At 59.1% G+C, this 17705-nt stretch overlaps 1 protein-coding gene across 10 annotated transcripts; it reads left to right on the plus strand.

Moving 5' to 3' along the window:
* Positions 1-1140: 1140 nt before the first annotated feature.
* Positions 1141-7659, plus strand: RHBG (Rh family B glycoprotein). Of its 10 annotated transcripts, none has more exons than XR_012832674.1 (10): positions 1143-1473; positions 2856-3042; positions 3473-3623; positions 3770-3917; positions 4227-4393; positions 4603-4740; positions 4898-5031; positions 5140-5338; positions 5693-5766; positions 5985-6060. XR_012832674.1 is itself a non-coding variant. In XM_075737285.1 (10 exons), the coding sequence occupies exons 1-10, from the start codon at positions 1293-1295 to the stop codon at positions 6048-6050; spliced, it is 1368 nt and encodes a 455-aa protein (XP_075593400.1). In that variant the 5' UTR covers positions 1145-1292; the 3' UTR covers positions 6051-6182. The 10 variants fall into 10 exon arrangements, 9 of the variants coding, with proteins under 9 accessions (XP_075593396.1, XP_075593401.1, XP_075593395.1 ...); XM_075737285.1 differs by having other exon boundaries at positions 1145-1473; positions 5217-5338; positions 5985-6182; XM_075737286.1 differs by lacking the exons at positions 5693-5766; positions 5985-6060 and adding an exon at positions 7531-7659 and having other exon boundaries at positions 1142-1473.
* The last annotated feature ends 10046 nt before the right edge of the window (positions 7660-17705 follow it).

Below are 17705 nucleotides of genomic sequence, written 5' to 3' on the forward strand. Positions count from 1 at the left end.
GAAAGGCTAACCCACAGCAGCACCGCACGTTCCTCTCCCGCGTCTCCCCACGGTTATCGTGTGGGTCGGTGGCTGCTCAGAGAGCACCCCTGATCTCCCTCCATCACACTTCCCACGCTCACGGCTGCAAAAGCAGCTCCCCCCCTCGCCACCCCCCCCCAGCAGCGCCTGGCCCCGGGCAGCGGCTCAGAGCTCCTCGGCTGGAAGATGCCATTTCCCAGCTCCGTGGTACCACAAACCGGCCGAGTCGTTTCTTGCATTTTTCCCAAGTGAAGGCAATAGCTACACCCCTCGGCTCTCACAAAACCACAGCCCCGAGCGGGACACTCGCCGCGGCCTCCAAAAGTGACTCATTCCCCTTCCCCAGCCCGTCGGCGTCAGGGCACGACCCCGGCCCGACGCTGCTTATCTGAGATCATAATTTGGCGCGGCGCCGTGGAAAGGAGTTACTCGAGTCGCTTCCCAAACGCACGCTGTGTTTGACTTCTCGGCTCCTTTTCTCTTCCTCTCCCTTTTTGGAATTTGTACCCGCTCTCGGTGCATTACAAACACCTCTCTGCGAAAACAGAGGCAGCCAAAGAAAAGCAAAGGGAACCCTCGTGTCCCAGCTCCCCCCCACCTCTCCTGCCTAACAGCAGCCTCTGACTCCGCTTCTCGCCCTTGTTTTTCAAGGCTCAGCTTCTCCTCCTCCCCACGCAGCCCCACAGGTAACCTCGGCACCACAGCCCCCCCCGCCCCGAACCATCATTTCTTCCTTCTCACCAGGGAATTTAAACCCGGCTTTGCCGAACTTGCCAAAGCCCGGCACCTCTGCAGCGGGTCGGTCCCTCTGCACGTACTGCACCACCCTCCATCTCCTCTGTCTGACCTGATCCCCCAAAACCATCACGTTTCTCCCGTGCCAAACCTCCAGAAAGGCTGAAACCGCGGGTGTCCCCCGGCCATGCCTCCCCCCCCACCCCCGGACCCCAAATCCCACCCTGACCCTTTCACGCCCAGCCGAGCCGGATGCTGACACCGACAGCCCCGCACGATTCCCCCCCCGGCACAGCGGCCTGAGTCGCTTGATGTGGTAAAACACCAGGTGCCGAGGCGTGCCGGGAGCGGCCAGCCCGGGGTTTCCGTGTTGGCAGCACCGTCCCGCTCCCGGCCGGCTCTTCCGCCCGTGGGAAGCACCGAGACGAGGGCAGGACCTGGCAGCCGCCCTGGCAGGCGGAGTTTGCAGCCCCAACGAGTTTCTCCTCGTGTCTCCCTGATTTCAGGGGATTCGCCTGCCCCGGCCACCCCACAACATGCCTGAGCACACCACCGCCTCAAGGCTCCGGCTCTCCGGGCTGTGCTTCCTCCTCCAAATCCTCACCATCATCCTCTTCGCCGTCTTTGTCCGGTACAGCCCCGAAAGCAGTCCCAGCCTCTGCTCCCAGCAGCCGAACTGCAGCTGGAAAAACGAGGACTCGGGTTTTCAGCACCCCCGTGAGTACCCCCCACCCTGGGTGGGTGCAGAGAGCGGCTCTGCCTGGTCCCCAGGCGCCGCTGAGGGGGTGGCACGGGACGTCACCACGCTCGGTCCGGGCTGCAGACCTGTCACGCCGTGAAACAGAGGAGAGGGAACATCAAGCCGCAGGGTTGGGGTACCGGTGCATCCCGCCGAGGAGGGGTCGGTGGGTGGAAAGCAGCCGTGCTGCAAGGATTTCCCACGTGCTTGGACAAAGTCGGGTCCAAACCAGGGATATTTGGGTTTAGGACACGCGTTTCAGCAGCTGGAGCGCAGAGGGGATCACTCGGTGCAGTGAGAAACCCGGGATTGTCCTCTCATCCCGGGGAGGGGGGTGGAACACAGCAGCAGCTCCTGGTAATTTGGGGTCTGCAAAACTTCCCACTGACCCGGTGGGTTTTGCAGTGCCAAGGGATTTGCACCGAGCCCCTTTCACAGAGGATTCGGCTCCCTCCGTGCTGCCGCAGCATCCAACGCGGGGCAGGGGGGGGTCCGTCCTGCCGGGAGCATCCTCCTGCACGCCCGGCATCTCTGTGAACCTCACCCTGGGCTGGAGCGTGAGGGACAGATCCCGAGGCAGGGGCAAGGCAGGCGATTGGAAAGGAACCTCCGGAGCACCCTGGCCGAGGGAGGGGAGCTGAGCAGAGCCGAGTCGCTGGGCAGGAAGCAGGCAGCAGGCAGCAGGCAGCAGGCACGTTCTCCCGGTTTCGCCTGCCCATGTATCCCCACCCAGCGCAGGTGGTGACTCACGGCTCCGGCTCACGGGGCGCAGCTCTCGGCACAGCCGAGGGGTGCAAAGGGCGTTTAAGCCTAAGCGAGAATCAGGTCCCCTCTCCTCTGCCTGGTCCCAGTTTGCTGTTCACCCTTCTGCTCCTCTTGTCCCATGAAGCGGGACGGGATGTTTTCAGGGGCAGCGGAGAGGTTCCGGGGGGTGGCTGACATCTCAGACCCACCTTTGCGCTGGTGTTATGGGTGCACCCACCCAAAACACCCACCTCTCGGCCATCTCGAGTGGTTCCTGGGCTGCGGGGTGAACCACGTGCATGTCCTCAGGCATCCGCACAGGGCGGCTGCAAACGGGATGGCAGGGGCCGCGTCAGGCAGGGACGGCTTTACCTGTCACTAACAGAAGCAACAACCGCTCGTGCTCTCCGCTGGAGATCTCCAAGGGAGATCCAAGACCAGATCCACCTCGGTTCCAGAGACACGTAGATGGAGCAAGGCTGATTTATATCGGCTGAAGCCTTCAGCTCCCCAAAACTGGGCTGGCTGAGCCCCCTCGGGGGGGGGGGAGCGGCAGGCAGGAGGGTGGCTGCCTGCCCTCGACGCCTCCAGACCCATCCTGCCTCTGCTCTGCCAGGTTTCCGGGATGTCCACCTCCAAGCTCTCCTTGGCTTCGGGCTCATGGTGGCCTTCCTCAGCCGCTACGGGCTGGGCAGCACGGCCATCAGCATCCTCATCGTGGCCTTCGCCATCCAGTGGGCCGTACTCATCCAGGGATTTTTATACTTCTTCCTGAATGGCAAAATTTATGTGGGAGCTCAGAGGTAAGGCAGGAGGGGGCTGCCGCTGCCCGGCCGCGCTCCTCCCAGGTCCAGCCCTGGCACACTGGCTCCCTCCTCTGTAAAACTCACAGCTCTGCTTTGGAGGAGGATTATGAGGACAAGTAGGACCAGGTTTCTGGGTTATTTGAGTGCCACACTAGTACGGGCCATGTAAGTACTGCCAAGGTTACAGCCAGGCATTTAGGGGGGGCACACTGGCCCCCGCCCGCCTCAAGCCCGGCTGTCCCTTTGTCACCGACATCGCAAGGATCGAGCTGCCCGTTCAGCTTGCGGGAGCGGTGGGACGCAGGGTCCGGGCTGCAGGCTCAGCTCCTGTCTCCCGCCCCTGCCCCAGCCCCGCTCTCCCCAGCTCCCATGCTCACCCCCCCTGGCAGCGCCGGGTCCAGCCCGACGCCTTCCCTCTCCTTCCCAGCATGGTCAGTGCCGACTTCTGCACCGCAGCCATTCTCATCTCCACCGGAGCTGTTCTGGGCAGGGGAAACCCCGTCCAGATGCTGCTGCTGACCCTGCTGGGAGTCACCCTCTTCACTCTCAACGAATACATCCTGCTCAGTCTCATGGGGGTGAGTCACTGATTTTGGGGGGGGGGGGGGGGGCACCAGAAAGGAGGTGACCATGGGTTCAGCCTCCTCATGTCAAGACCCACCTTGTCTGTAGAGACAAATCCCATATCCCCCCTTCCTGCACGGTGGTTTTTTGTACTCACCAGGTAAGCGACAGCGGGGGCTCCTTGACCATCCACACCTTCGGTGCTTATTTCGGCTTGATGGTTTCACGGATTTTGCACCAGCCCCATACAGACAAGAGGAAAGAGCAGCAGGACACGGGGCACCAGCCAGACATCTTTGCTGTGGTTGGTACGGAGCTCAAATCCTACAACACCAGAGTCACAGACATGGTGGTGGAAGGACCATCACCAACATTAGGACAGTGTGGCTGTGGCTTTGACCAGCAGAATGCTGCAAACCATCAAGGACAGAAGTCCTCCACCTGCCTGGGGACTTGTCCTGGGGCTGGACCACCCTCTACAGGGAAAGGCTTTTCCTTGTGTCCACCCTGAACCTCCCACGCTGCAAGCTGTGGCCACTTGCATCTCTTGGCACTAGCTTCTTTCCCATGAGGGATCAACCCCAACATCAAAACCTGCCTGTTCCCCTTCCCCACAGGAACCATCTACCTGTGGATCTTCTGGCCCAGCTTCACCTCAGCCACCACGGTCCGTCACAACGCCGAGCCCTGGGCAGTGCTCAACACCTACTTCTCACTGGCGGCGAGCACCCTGGCCACCTTTGTCCTCTCGCCTGTCCTCTACGAGGAGAGCGCCCTGCGGATGGTAGGTCCTCTCCTGGGACAAACCCAAGTCTCATGCACTGCCCGCGTCCCGTCCTGCAGGGACAGCGAGCACGAACACACCCAGAGCAAAAGGGGATGCCCGTTAGGCTTTCTCGGGTTTGTTAAGACCTGAGGAAGCTCAAATCCCCCCAACTCCACGCTGATGTCCTCCGCGGAGCCAACTCCCCCGACCATGTCGTGCTCCATCAGGTTCAGATCCAGGATGCCACCTTGGCTAGCGTGGCCATGATGGGCATGGCTGGGGAGATGCTGGTCACCCCCTTCGGGGCCCTCATTGCGGGGTTTCTAGCCGGCCTGATCCCCCCACTTGGCTTCAGATTCCTCACGGTGAGTCACCTCGGGACAGCCGAGGACCCCAGTCCCAACTCAGGGGACCCCTTTGGGGTTTGCAGCCCCCAAACCTGCAAACACCGAGCCGCAGCACAGCCTCCCTGGGCAAGCATCCTCCGTCCGAACCCCGACTCTCCCTTAACGCTCTCCCCAGCCCGTCCTGCGCTCCAGGCTGAAAACCCAGGACACGTGTGGGGTTCACAACGTTCACGGGCTGCCGGGGATCCTGGGCGCCTTGCTGGGGACGCTGCTGACGGCGCTGGCCACTGCAGATGCTTACGGCGGCAGGTGAGAGGAGCCGGAATCAGGGGTGCCAGTGACTCCACGCACCAAACCGGGGCCACCACGACGCCTGAAATGGGGGATGCTCCACGCACCCTCTGTTACATCACCCAGAGCCACAAGTGGAGCCCCCCGTTTCCCTGCCTGGGAGAACAAGCTCCCCAAAAACCTGTCCGTGCTCCGGCTTGCAGGCTGGAGCTCGTGTTCCCACTGGTGGCCCAGGGCAGCCGGACGGCCACCGACCAGGCTCTCTGCCAGCTCTGCGCCCTGCCCATCACCCTGCTGCTGGCCACGCTCGGCGGCTTCCTCACCGGTGAGTTTTGCCTGCGGTGAGACGGGACGGAGGGTGCGAAGGGTAGAGGAATTGATGGATTTGGGGGGAAAAGCCCCAAAGTGGATCCTCCCCATCACCCGGAGCAGGCAGAGACCAGCGGTGCTCGGTGCTGCACAGACCTCCGGGGCCGGGGCTCCGCACAGCCATGGGGCTGGGACAAAACTGGGGTCGGGGCTGCCCCCGGGGGCTCCGCACAGCCCAGGGGCCGAGGCCGGGGCTGCCCAGCCCGACGCTGCCGCTAGATGTCAGGGGAAGCCCGGCGAGAGGAGCCGGGCCGGGCCGGGCCGGCCGCCCCGCTCTCAGACGCCCTCGCCCGGCTCTCGGCATCCTCAGGAGCCGTCCTGAAAACCAAGGGGCTGAGGTCTGCCCCGGACCCGCGGTACCTGGAAAACACGGTCCTCTGGGAGGTAAAGCTGGGGTTAAAAAAAAAAAAAAGGGTTTATTGGGCTCAGGCAGCAGCAGGGCTTGGATGGTTCCCCGGCTGTGGGTACGCTCCCTCCTCCTGCAGCAGCGTTTGGGGTGGGAGCCAGCTTCATTAAAGCCCCCCGGGTACCCCCCATCCAGTCCCGATCTGCCCCGAGCAGGGCCCGTCTCTGCCCCTCTCCGTGTCTCTGCGTTGGCGCAGGTGGCCGAGGAAGGATGCGACCGTGGGGCGAGCAGAAAGGAGCCGGGTACCAGCACCTTGGTCTAACGACCCCGACCCCCCCGGTGAGGTCCTGCACCACCAGGCTCGACCCTCTGCCAGCATCGCCGGTGCCGGGCAGCTGCTGGCAGCCTGAACTTCCCAGCAGCCAGGCTTGTCCCCATGTGGAGCCAGGTCTTGGTCCCAAAGGTTTTGGGAGCAGTCGGGTGCCCACGGGCCTTCGCAGGGTGAAGAGATGCCGCAGTGATACAGGCGCTTGCTGTGGGAGCGGGCCGGCTTGCTCCAGGGACACCTCAGGGTGTCCAGACTTGGCTCGGCCACTTCCCCTCTCTGCTCTGTGCCTCAGTTTCCCCGTCTACTGCTCTTGGAAGACAGGAAGGCAATGGGGGAGGCTGTGTCGGGGACAGAGCATACCAGGCTCCACAGAAAGCAGCAGAGACTTTCTAGGGGCATTTTTGCACACAACAATTAAAACACATAGATCTTTTATAGCCAATGAACTCACATGGCACCTGCCCAGCTTTGCTGGCTGACTTTCCTTCAGGTTTCTTTCCAGGGGGGGAAAGCAAAGCCCCCAGGATCCCCCTTCACCCCAAAGTCTGATGCCCATGTGGTGGGTTTCAGGGGTTGCTCCATCCTCGTCCCGTGTCCCCCCCGAGCGGGGTACCCCCTGGAGCCTTGGCCACCAGAGGGTGTGACAGCCCGGAGCAGCCAGCGCCCGGGGGCAAGACCAGGGTGACAGCGGGGTCCCCAGCACAGGGGTGACCCCTGCCTTCTCCTTACCGCTCATCGCCTTGCACCGGGGTCAAGAAAAAGCCCCCACACCCCCTGCCTCAAAACAGGAAAGTGCCCCCCACACTCAGCCCCAGTGGGAGAGGGATGCTCCCCCGGCCATCACAGCCCCCAGATCCTGCTTTCCAGGACCCCGGCAGCACCCAGCACCCCATCTCCACATGCCCCCCCCCCCCCCCCAAGGTACAGGCAGAAGCCTCTAAACCTCCTGCCCAGGAGCAGGTTCGAGCACCCCGAGAATGTGGCAGCTCAGGGGAAGCCAAGGGGGGTCCTGCAGCGCCTGGAGTCGGGGTACAGCCCCAAAGAGCTCCCGGGGCGGGGGGGCGATGGTGGCCGTGTCAGGGGTCCCCGGTGGAAGGAGGCCTGGGGGGGGACCCACATCCTGGGAGCCTGGGGGCGGCTGCCAGACGCTTTCACACCTCCAGTGCCAGACTCTCCCGCTCGCCATGTGGGGTTCCCGTGGGCGCAGGTGTCCCCAGCTGCCAGCACCGTCCCCCCGGGGAGGGGGACACAGCCCCATCCCACGCAGAGGGAACAGGGGGGTTCAGGGCCAGCGTAGCGAGGTTTAGGGTAAGCGGTTTGCTACCCAGCCGAAGTGGCCACGTTTGGGACCATCTTGTTTTAGTACTTGCTGCTGTTGAGACACATAGAGGTTTTTTAAATGATTGTATCAAAGGTGCAAAAAAAAAAAAATCGTTTGGTTGCAGGCTGACCATAAACCATCACTTTTTGACAGGACTCTTCATCCTTTCTAAAAGGAATTAAATCAAATTAGAGAAAAATTGGAGTCTGAAGCATCGCTCCACAGCAGAAATCAAAACTTCTCACTTTGATGTAAGTCAAACCATCACTTTAACTTTTCCAGTTTCAGATGTTTGTTACAGAAAACCTGGGGAAATCCATACATTTGCTAAATGCTTCAATGCCAATGGAATTTCCACACCAAAACACCGGGAAGTGGGCCACGCCGCTCCATCCCTGCTGTCCCCACTCCGTGCAGAGACCCTGGTCCCACTCCACGCTCGGGTCACGGGGGAGGACCCGTCCCACGTGCCCACGTCCCCTTGGCACACACCGTTCGCCGGTGCCGCGTCACGGAGGAGGAATGCAAGAGGGAGAAGCCCCAGGAAGGGGGTGCCAGGCTCAAGCCAGCACCCCCAGCCCTACACCACCCCCTCCCACCTCACCTCCTTCCCAGCCCTCTCCTCCTCTTTCCCAGGCAGCCCCTTTCCCCTTTTTGATCTCCTCGCAGCACGTTTCAAAAGCAACCCACTGCGACGGGAAGAAAAGCCCCTCCAGTGAGATCATTGCGAGACCCCCAGACGTAGGGGTCGGGTGTGAAATGGACCTCCCTCCTCCTCCCCTCGCCCGGCCCCCAGCCCCTCTGAAAGGCTGTTATGTTTTGTAATCGGATTAGGGGAGCCCTGTGCCCTCCCCGTTCCCATTTACCAGCGCAACCAGCTTGCGCGCCGCCACTCTCCCCGCAGATTGTTTAAGCGAGCCGGGAGCAAGCAGCGAGCTTGCCCGTGCAGCGGCGAGGGTAGGTTCGGACGGCGAGAGCCTGAAAGGTTTAGTCAGCGAACAAATTGCTTCTCTGTAGGGGCCGTTTTCTTCCCAAGTTGAACATAATGATGGCAGTTTGGTGAACAGATGGTGCAGCTAAGCAGATAATCCCGCCGGCCCCACTAGCTCGGGGAGAGGCAGCGTCGGCTCTGCCCGCAGCTCCGGGGGCCCGTCCCGGTGGTGGCTGGGTGATGATCGCACCCCGGCGGGGCACGAGGAGCTTGGGCGAGCACCCCACCATCACACCTCTTCTGCTTCGAGGGCGGTTTGGGTGCCAGACGCCACTCGTGCCTCAGTTTCCCCAGCCCTGCGGGGAGCTCTCTGCTCCGTCGCTTTTCAAAGCAGGGCTCACCCTCAGATCGCAGCCCGACGCGGGGAGACGTACTGTGAGACAGCACCGCTTTCCCTGCACAGCAGCAAAGGACAGCTGAGAAAAGCTCATTTTATTCTCATTTTCCTATTTTGCCTCTCTGTACAACAATATTCAAGATGTGGAAAGAGCTGGAAAAGAAAATCTGCCAGCTCAGAGGGGTTGGGTGCACAGTGTGCGTGTGTCAGGCTCAGGGATGCTGGGACCTGCCTGCTGAGCAAGTCTTTATTTAAAATACATCAGCAGGAAAAGCTCAAGGCTCTGCCAACACATTGCAGGGCAGGGGAAGGCACGGGCGCATCTGCACGGAGCAAGCCCTGTCCGCACCACGCTGGCACCAGGGACCCCTTCCCCACGCCGCGGGGCTCTCACAGCCTGCGGGACACTCTCCAGACACACCACACCACATCCCTGCTTCCAGGGGGTTCATTTAATTCATGTTCCACCCCCCTTTCCGCAGCCTTGTCCCACGGGAGCCCCGACTCTGACAGCTCCCTCACCCTCTCCCGCGGCAGCCCAGCTGCCAAGAGACCTGCCGAAATCACCTCTTGCTGATGCAGGAGCTCAATCAGCTGCTCAAAGGGTGTTTTACAAGGAAAAGCAACAACAACATCTATCCGTTACAGCTGGGGAAACTAAGGCACACAAAGAGGCGCCGGAGAGTCCATTGGAATTAGAGGCAGGACAAAGCCCAGGCTCCTGGAGCTCCCGGCATACGTGTCCTTACACATCCGCAGCCCCCGCCACCTCCCCACCCCCAGGAACAGCTGACGCTGTGTGCTGTTTGATAGAAAGCCAGCTAATCATCTTTCCCACCTTCGTTAGAGTGTGAATCGTTATCCGAACGACACCTGTAAAGCTCCTCGTCAGACGAGGCCGGTGCACACGTCTAATAATGGGCACCATATGGGAGAGGGAAAGATCAGGAGAAGAGCAGGGGCCCGACCATCCCCGCGCTGAACAAAGAGCAGCGCTCGACGGCTTCCCGTCGCGGCACGGCATCACCAGCACTGGGCCATTTGAAAGACCGGCAAGGGAAGAGCCCGGCGGTGGAGGAAGAGCCAGGGCTCGTGGTACTAAACGTCTCAGAACTCCCCAAGCAGCCCCTACCCTTGGGAAAAGGACGTGGCAAAAGCAAAGCACAACTCGAGCTGCGGGTTAAAGGCAGGAGAGCCATCGAACCGTGCTCCCCGCAGTGCCCAAAGCCTGGGACCGGGCGCCCCAAATCCACCAAGGCGTGTCCCACTGCACCTTGGAGCACCCTCTCGCCGCCAGCCTGCCAGGGGCCACCCATGGGTGCAGACAAAGCCTCCCGGGTCCCGCGGGTTATACGGTGATGGAGAGCACGCAGCGTGAATTAGAGACGGGTCCCTGCATTGGGGCTGATCCAGAGTCCCCCAGACTCCCTCCCTGACCCCAAACTTGGGGGGCGGGCAGAGCTTGGCCCCTCTACCAAGGCACCCCCCCCAACCCAAAGCATCCCCCCGCCTTTGACCCACTGCAATTACAAAGCCCCGTTTTCAGGCCCCCATTCATCGCCGGCAGCGTAATGAGCCTCCAGGCACCGTCGGTGGGGGCAAAGCAATTAAAATCGCTGGCATGGCGGCCCCGTGGGTGGCTCGGTCGTTCGCTGCTGCCGGCGCCCGTTTCGGGGCTAGCGGGCAACGCCATGCCGGGCAGCGCCTCAAAGCGCCGGCGTCTCCCCGCAGGCGAACAATCGGCTCGTTCTTCGCCGGGTTAAAAGAATAATAAAATAAAATAAAGAGGGAATAAAGGCCCCAGTAAAACTGGGAGTCAAGTTTATTTACAAACTGAATATGAAGTGAAGGGCCTGGAACAAAGGTGTTATGTAAGGGACAGTCACTAAGGGGCTCTTTACCCACGCTAATTGCCACTTGCTCCGCGATATCCATTTATCTTGCAGCTGAAACGGCCTCCTCAGCCTTGCAGGTTCAAGCACTGCTTGTTTGCAACACTGCCCGGCGCAATTAGCCCGCAGGAGCAGCGGCCGATGCAGTCCCACCGCCCAAACCCATCGGGAAGCCTCGTACCTCCCCGAAAAGCGGGATCGCATCCGGAATGGGTGGATGTGCTGGCAGGGAGAGATGCTGCCCTGCGTGGGGCTTCGGTGTCGGTTGAGGGACAACAGGGCTCGGTTCTGCTGGAGAAGACCCCCGGGTCCCCGCATCAACCCAACCCGAGCGGCGACAAGCAGCAAACCATCACGGGATGCTCGTGGGAGCGGCTACGGGAGCGATAGCTAACGGCTGCGAAAGGAGAATGAGATCTGGAGAGGATGAATGAACGAACCCGGCGCTTGCGATGATGTTTCTGGCTGGTCTGGCTGGAAATAAAAAAAGACGAGTAATAAAAAAAACCCCACCAAACCCCACGGGGAGAAGCAGCTGCCGGCATCGCTGCGGCGTCCTGCAGCACGTGGCCTTTCCGCTCCCGTCCCCGCTCTCGCCCTCGGCACGTCCAGGGGCGCGAAGACCGCGGAGGGACCGGTAGCTCTGCTCCGGCCGAACCGGCGGGACAGGGAGGAAGAGGAGGCGGCAGCATCCCCGGGAGCCGAGAGGTCAATTTTATTGACAAACCGCCTCTTGAATGGAGCGCGGGGAACAATGCCAGCCCTCAGCCCGGGTCAATCGGGACTGTGTAAAGCGAGGGGCCGGCACCAGCGGCCCCGGGAAAGCCCTCCAGGCGAGTGGCCTTTACCACAGTGTTTGCATAACCCCTGACCCCTCCTTTCGGGGTATAATTGAAATCCCAGCTTGGTGACAAATTGGCATGACCAGCGGGCCGGAGGGTGGGAGGGCGAGCGTGGAAGCGATGCCGGGAAACCCTCTCCCTGCTCCGGCAGCCACCGACCCGCTGCGGGCAGGCTGCTCCGTCCCGTCCTGGCGCAGGCCACCTGCAAAGCGATTTACACCCAAGTCAAGCTTTTTAATTGCAGCTTGCTCCTTCCTCTCCTCCAACATCGCTGCCCAAAGGCTGCCACGATGGGCTTTGGACAGGCAACTGCCCGGCAGGAGCAGGCAGGTATTGCCTGGACACACGCGAGGCTCCTTCAGAAAAGCCGCGTAGGGCTGAAGTCTCCTTGGCCTGAGATGCTCTGATGCCTCCTTAATCACAGAGCTCGTTAGTCCCGGGTAGAGGCATTTGCAGTTCGCACCCTGGCAAACTCGCAGCACACAGAACCCTCCCTCTTCTCCCTGTCCGAAGGGAAAGGTCGCAGCCCTTCAGCGGTCTTTTGCGTTTAAGTAAAAACCGCTTTTTAGAGTCAGTAGTAGAAACGAGCTTCTGAAAAACAAATGTAACTAAAGCCCCAAAGCAGCTCCCACAGACCGGGGATCAGAAATCGACATCGAGCCAAATGGGGCTGAAGTCGCCCCATTCAGAAGTTCCTGAGAGAGAGGTGAGAAACGACAGACGCACCCTTGTGATCGCAGAAATCTCATTTTCTGGGGAAAACAAGACTAAAAACAAAGAGAAAAAGCCCCAGATCAGCCACCTCAGAATCCCCATCCCTTTTACAGAGTATTAGCGGCATCCCAGCCGCTCCACGTGACACATCAGCAGTGCAGAGCTGTGCTGCACGAAGGTACCACTGCACCTGAGACGGATGGCAAGGTGGGTGTTACTGCTGGCTGAAGGGTCCCTGCAGAGCTACAGCATAATCCTCCAAAGCACTAATATTTTCCCTTCACTTTTCCCCCTGTCCCAGAATACTGTGATCATCAGATGCTGAGATTAGACCGCAGAGTTTTCCTGCCCACAGGTAGATATTTAATATTTCACGTTCTGTAGATCATCCAAGATGAATCCGAGCTGCTCTTTAAAGGGGATGGAGTAACGTCTGGTCCCACGTGCAACCAGAGCCCCAAAGCGCAAACGGCACAAGCGGGGCTTGAACGAATTCCAGTTCAAACCCGTGCGATTTCCACGTGCAGGCAAGAGCCAGTGAACCACCGAGGCTCCTGCCCGTAGCTTTGCCAGCTCTGCCCTCGCTGCCCGTTCTGCCAGGACTCCGCCAGGTCCGGTGAAGCGTCCCATGCTTTGAAGCATCAATCACATTTTCACAGTACCAACGGGAGACTTTCACCTGGTAGCGGATGTCTGTACATCCAACTTGCGCTAAAGCACCTTAAAACCGGCGTGGCCCCGCTTTGAGGCAAAACCGAAAAATATCCCCATTGCTGCCTGCTTTGCTGTCTGTGCCTCATTTGCAAATCATTTAGAGGGATTTTTACATATCCTAAATTACTTTTAACTGCAGGTTTCATGTCTGTCATCTGTCACCGATTAATACATTCCATTGCCGTTATTGTTATGATTACTATTAACCGTGCACCCATCCAACTCATCCGTCAGACGCCCTGTTGACTAGGACGGAGCCGGCAATAACCAGGGTTGGTTTTCTGGAGGTGCAGCCACCGGAGATGATGGGACTTGTAAGAGCAACCCCTTGGCCCCTCCGTTAGCGGACCTCAAACTGGTTAGTGAAAGAGAACCAGATCACCAGTTTGCAGAAGGAGAGGTACAAGGTGGGAGGTGGTTTGCCTCCAGTGACTCCAATAAACTGGGGACACTGGTGGGGACTGGACTGTCCGATCCCTTCGTCCTCCTGCCTCCTCACTCAACCTCGGAGTTTGCCCACACTTCAAGGCAGAGAAACAGACTGCAATTTTGCGTTGCTTCACCGCCTTACCTCCCAGCCCCGCACACCCTTGTGAATAAATCCGGGATGATTTCAGCATCCCCCAGGTTCTCTCCCCACGTCCCAGGACAGCAGGGTCCTCACGTTCTGCTGGCCATCCCTTGGCCACCTTCCCACGTACCCTGCAGGTCACCATTCCTCCAAACAACCTTCGGTTTCCACCAGTTGAGGTTCTTAGGGGCTTCTTGCACAAAACTCTTTGAGGTATTTTCATGCAGGGCTTGAAAAGGCTCCTGCTTCCTCTGGGGGGCATTATCATGACAACCGGCTTTAATTCAGCACAGATCCAGGCTCCCAGCTGGATCCTCAGCCACGCCAAGTCCCCCCGACACCCTTCGGCTGGCACCGAGAGGCCAAAGGAGCGCGCGGGTCCCAGGATCACGGCGAGCTGGCCCGGCCCCGTTTCCCAGTCCCCATCCTCATATATATTCCCTTCCAGTCGCCCCGCGCTTTTCTCTGCGCGTTCTTCTTTTGCGAGAGCTGCCCTCCTCTTCCCCACTCCCACCGGGCGCTTCCCCCCTCCCCGCGGTCCTCCTCTGTCCCCGGCATCCCCCTTTCTCTCGGCTCTCTATAAACAAAGCGCCTCAGTGTCTGGAGGAAGAAAAGTTGCATTATGCAAATGGGAAAAAGCGAACAGGAGATTTCTCACTCCGAGAACCCCCATTCCGGGCCTGCACCTCGGTTTCCATGGCATGACCAAAGCCTGCTGGAGGCTGGTTTGCATACGGATGAGAGAGGAGATGAAATCAGCACGAAAGCCCATCGCTGACAGAACACCATTGTTTAGCCTGTCTGATTTGGAGGCTAATGAAACGCCATTAAAAGAAAAAAAAAAAAAAAGAGGAAAAAACCCACAAAACCCTGCCACTTTCATCCTGGCTTTGGTCAGTGACGGGGAGGGGGGGTTAAATATGACGATGGAAGATTGTCTGCATGATCAGGCTTGGGGTGAAGGTATTCTGGCACCGGGGAAGGAAATTCCCAGGATGCACTGCCCCTGCGAGCCGGAGCGATGCCGACGGGAGATGGTGCTGTGGGCAGAGCGCTGGGCTGGGAGAGGCTGTGAAAGAGCCGGCAAAATCAGCCCTGCTCCTCTCGAGGAGACACAGCAGCACCCGGCATGAAAATCCCCCAACCTACGGATGCTCAACGGCAGCCACGAACCTGTCCGTTCCGCAGCACGTCTCAGGGAGGGTATCCACCCACTCAAAAACACACCGTGTCTGGAAAAGACACCGGATCAAGAGCATGGGCTGGGGATTCGGCTCTTCTGGTCACAGCCTTTCAGAGTGGAATGAATTAAAAACTGTTAAATCAAAGACCGGAGCGGGAGGAGGGTCAGCGAGCAAGCATGGTGCATTAGCACTCCTTCATCATGCAAGCTGCGGCCATGCTGGCGGAGAGGGAAGAACTGTATGCACCTCAAAGGACAACACAAAATACAGAGAGAAACACCCATGGGTGCCCCATCTCCCCCACCCCAGCCGCCTCCTCGGGCTATTCGTGATGCATCGGGCTAAGGAGGTCCCAGCACCGCTCCGAGTGAGGAGGTGGGATGGAGGGAGCAGGAGTGCAGCCACCGGGTTCCTCTCCTCCCCTCGGCCACCCAGTCCCTTTCCCCTTGCCCCACTGCCAACAGCACATTGTCTCCAGTGTGTGCCTTCCAGAACAGCGTGATTGGCCTTGAAAAGGGCTGATTTGCTTTACACCCCCCCCACTCCCGACCCATTGAAACGCCAGAGACCAAAGCCTGTTCCCTCCAGGCGCTCGGAAACCTGGCACCCTTTCCACTTGGCTTCCCCGTGCCCCTCAGCCCAGGGGCTCCTGCTGAGATTTTGCTGTCAACAGAGTTTTGTTCCCTTTCTAGGGCAGCGCAGAAGGGACACAAGGACCTTGAAAATGGCAGCTTCTTTGACACCGCTATTCTCCTTCGACCCCCCTGGCTGAATAAACAGCTCAGAAAAATGGAGTTTACTGTATTTCCTCCTCAGGGGGAAAACACTGCATCTTGGTCCTAATTAATTTACCTAATTAACATTATCTTCATTGGGTCTGTATGTAAAGACCTCTTTCTGTACTGGCCGGGGCAGAGAAAAAAAAAAAAACAGGAATAAAATATATTCAGGCATCTCCCAGCCCCGACTGTAAAAGGGACATCGCAGAAAGAAGTGCGCCGCTCCGATCATTTCAGCCTCGGAGAAAGCGGCCGCGGGAGAATCGCCTCCGCCTCCTCTCTTTTGCAAACAGGGCACGGGATGGGGCCGCGTTACTGCGCACCAGCCTCTCGATCCCAAGCCGGAGGGGAATTAACTGCCGGGACAGTGGTGCCAGGGGATGCTCGGGTGGATGACGCTTATGGCAGGAAGGAGACCAAGGGAGAGATGCTCTGAACGGGGGGGAGCCAGGAAGGTGCCCATGAGCAAGCTAAAATTCAAGCTGCTGGGCTGAATCCTCCACTGCAGTTAACCAGCAAGCTCTGTGCCAGTTTATACCTGCCAGGGAGCCCGCCCCGCGTTCAGACCCTGAATTTTCCGGGGGCTGTCGCTGCCGACGAGGCAGAAGGGCCCTGCAAACCCTCCGCCTTCGCTGCTCCCACCTAGCAAAGCCCTGCTCCGCTATTTTGTTCTTTTCCCTGCCAGATGCCAGCTCTCTTCAGCCTCTTTCTTCTCCCCACGCTTTGCTTTGCCGCATAGTTCCGGAAATCAGAAACAAAAGGAAAGGAAAGAAAATAGGCTGGAGATGGGGGGGGGGGAGAGGAGGGGGAGTTTCCCTTCCGTTAAGCTTTTTGCAGCTCTCCCTGCCTCCCAATATGAGACGCTATATGGCATCTCACATGATGAGCACTCGCGCCCACGTGACGTGATGCCCAGCAATGCCAGGCGCAAGGGGAGAGGCTGGGTTTGCAGCCCAACCCCTTTGGCCGGAGAAACGGGAAGAGGCAGAAGAGAGAAGCTCCCCTCTGCTCCCGACCTGCACGCCCAAAGCTCCGTGCACTGCCAAAACGCACGCATCGGGCTAAAAGCATTCCCAGGCCACGCGCTTCGTGGGCTTCTGTGGTTTGGTTTCTGCAGTGAGATCTGTGCTTTCAAGGCAGGACATTGACTCAGTCCCACCGTCGCTATCGGGACCCCTATAGATCAGATACCGGCAGCCAAAACTTCTGTAGCACCGTGAATGGCAGAATCTGAGCCGCACACATCTGCCTCCACGTCTTCCCGTCATCCCCACTTCGAATGAGGCTGTCAGCATGGGCTTAGGTGTCCACGTCATCAGAATCATTTGATTTACAGATGTTTTTGGTTTATAAAGGGAAATCCCCCATCCCAGGCTTCATAATCATTAGCTGAAATGGCCAGCAATCATCCTAAAATTTGTTTTTCTTACCAAAATAAAGTCCCAGCTCAGTGTGCGTTTCCATTTGGAAATGTCAGCTCCCCACAGCAGCCCGCTCCAAGCACGCTGCCTTTCCCACCGCCCCTGATTTATGACGGCACTGAATTTTAACGACGCGATAAAACACCTCCCGTCCTCTGGAGCCCTGTCAGGATTCTCCGCGCCAGAGTAGGAATGGGCAGAAACCTTTGTGGGTCCTGATGGACGAGAAGGAGAGAAGCTCCACACCACAGGCATCACTCTCTGGCTTTGCTTTATTCACAGGGAGTCAGAGCACACCTCCAGCCCTGGGAATCGTGCTGCAGCCAGCACGAAGCCTGTCCGAGCGGTAAGGCAGGGTCTGGCTGCCTCCAGCCACTAGTAGGAGCTGGAAAAGTGTGAGTTTGAGCAGCAATAAAAGCTGGAAAAACGGGCCACAGAGCCATACCAGAAAGGGATGTGCCGAGGCAGAAACAAGGGCTAGCTCCTGCACCGGTTTTGCACAGCCGCACCTCCCAGGTTGTGCCCTCCTGCTGTAAATCTGCTTGAGGTTGATGGAGGAAGAGCATCATGAGCACAGGGTCTGCAGCGGGCTCCCAAAGCAAAGCCCAGCATCGGCCTGGGCAGAGCAGAGGGCTGACAAACACGATGGAGAACATCAGCCCCGCGACGCGATTTGCCAAAACGCAGGCGTCGCCACAGCCCAATAAAACTCGAGTCATATCCTGGAGGAGAGACCTCAGCCATCTTCTGGAGCAGGCAGCGGGGAGATGCTCCCACCAGCAGAAACCTGCTCTTCACAGCAGGTGCTTTGTCCACCCCATTTCCAGCTGCTGCTAGACTTTCAGTAACACTCAGTGACCTCATTTTCACTTAATTTTGTAAA

This window comes from Balearica regulorum, chromosome 28 (assembly GCF_011004875.1).
Source record: "Balearica regulorum gibbericeps isolate bBalReg1 chromosome 28, bBalReg1.pri, whole genome shotgun sequence".
Lineage (NCBI taxonomy): Eukaryota > Metazoa > Chordata > Aves > Gruiformes > Gruidae > Balearica > Balearica regulorum.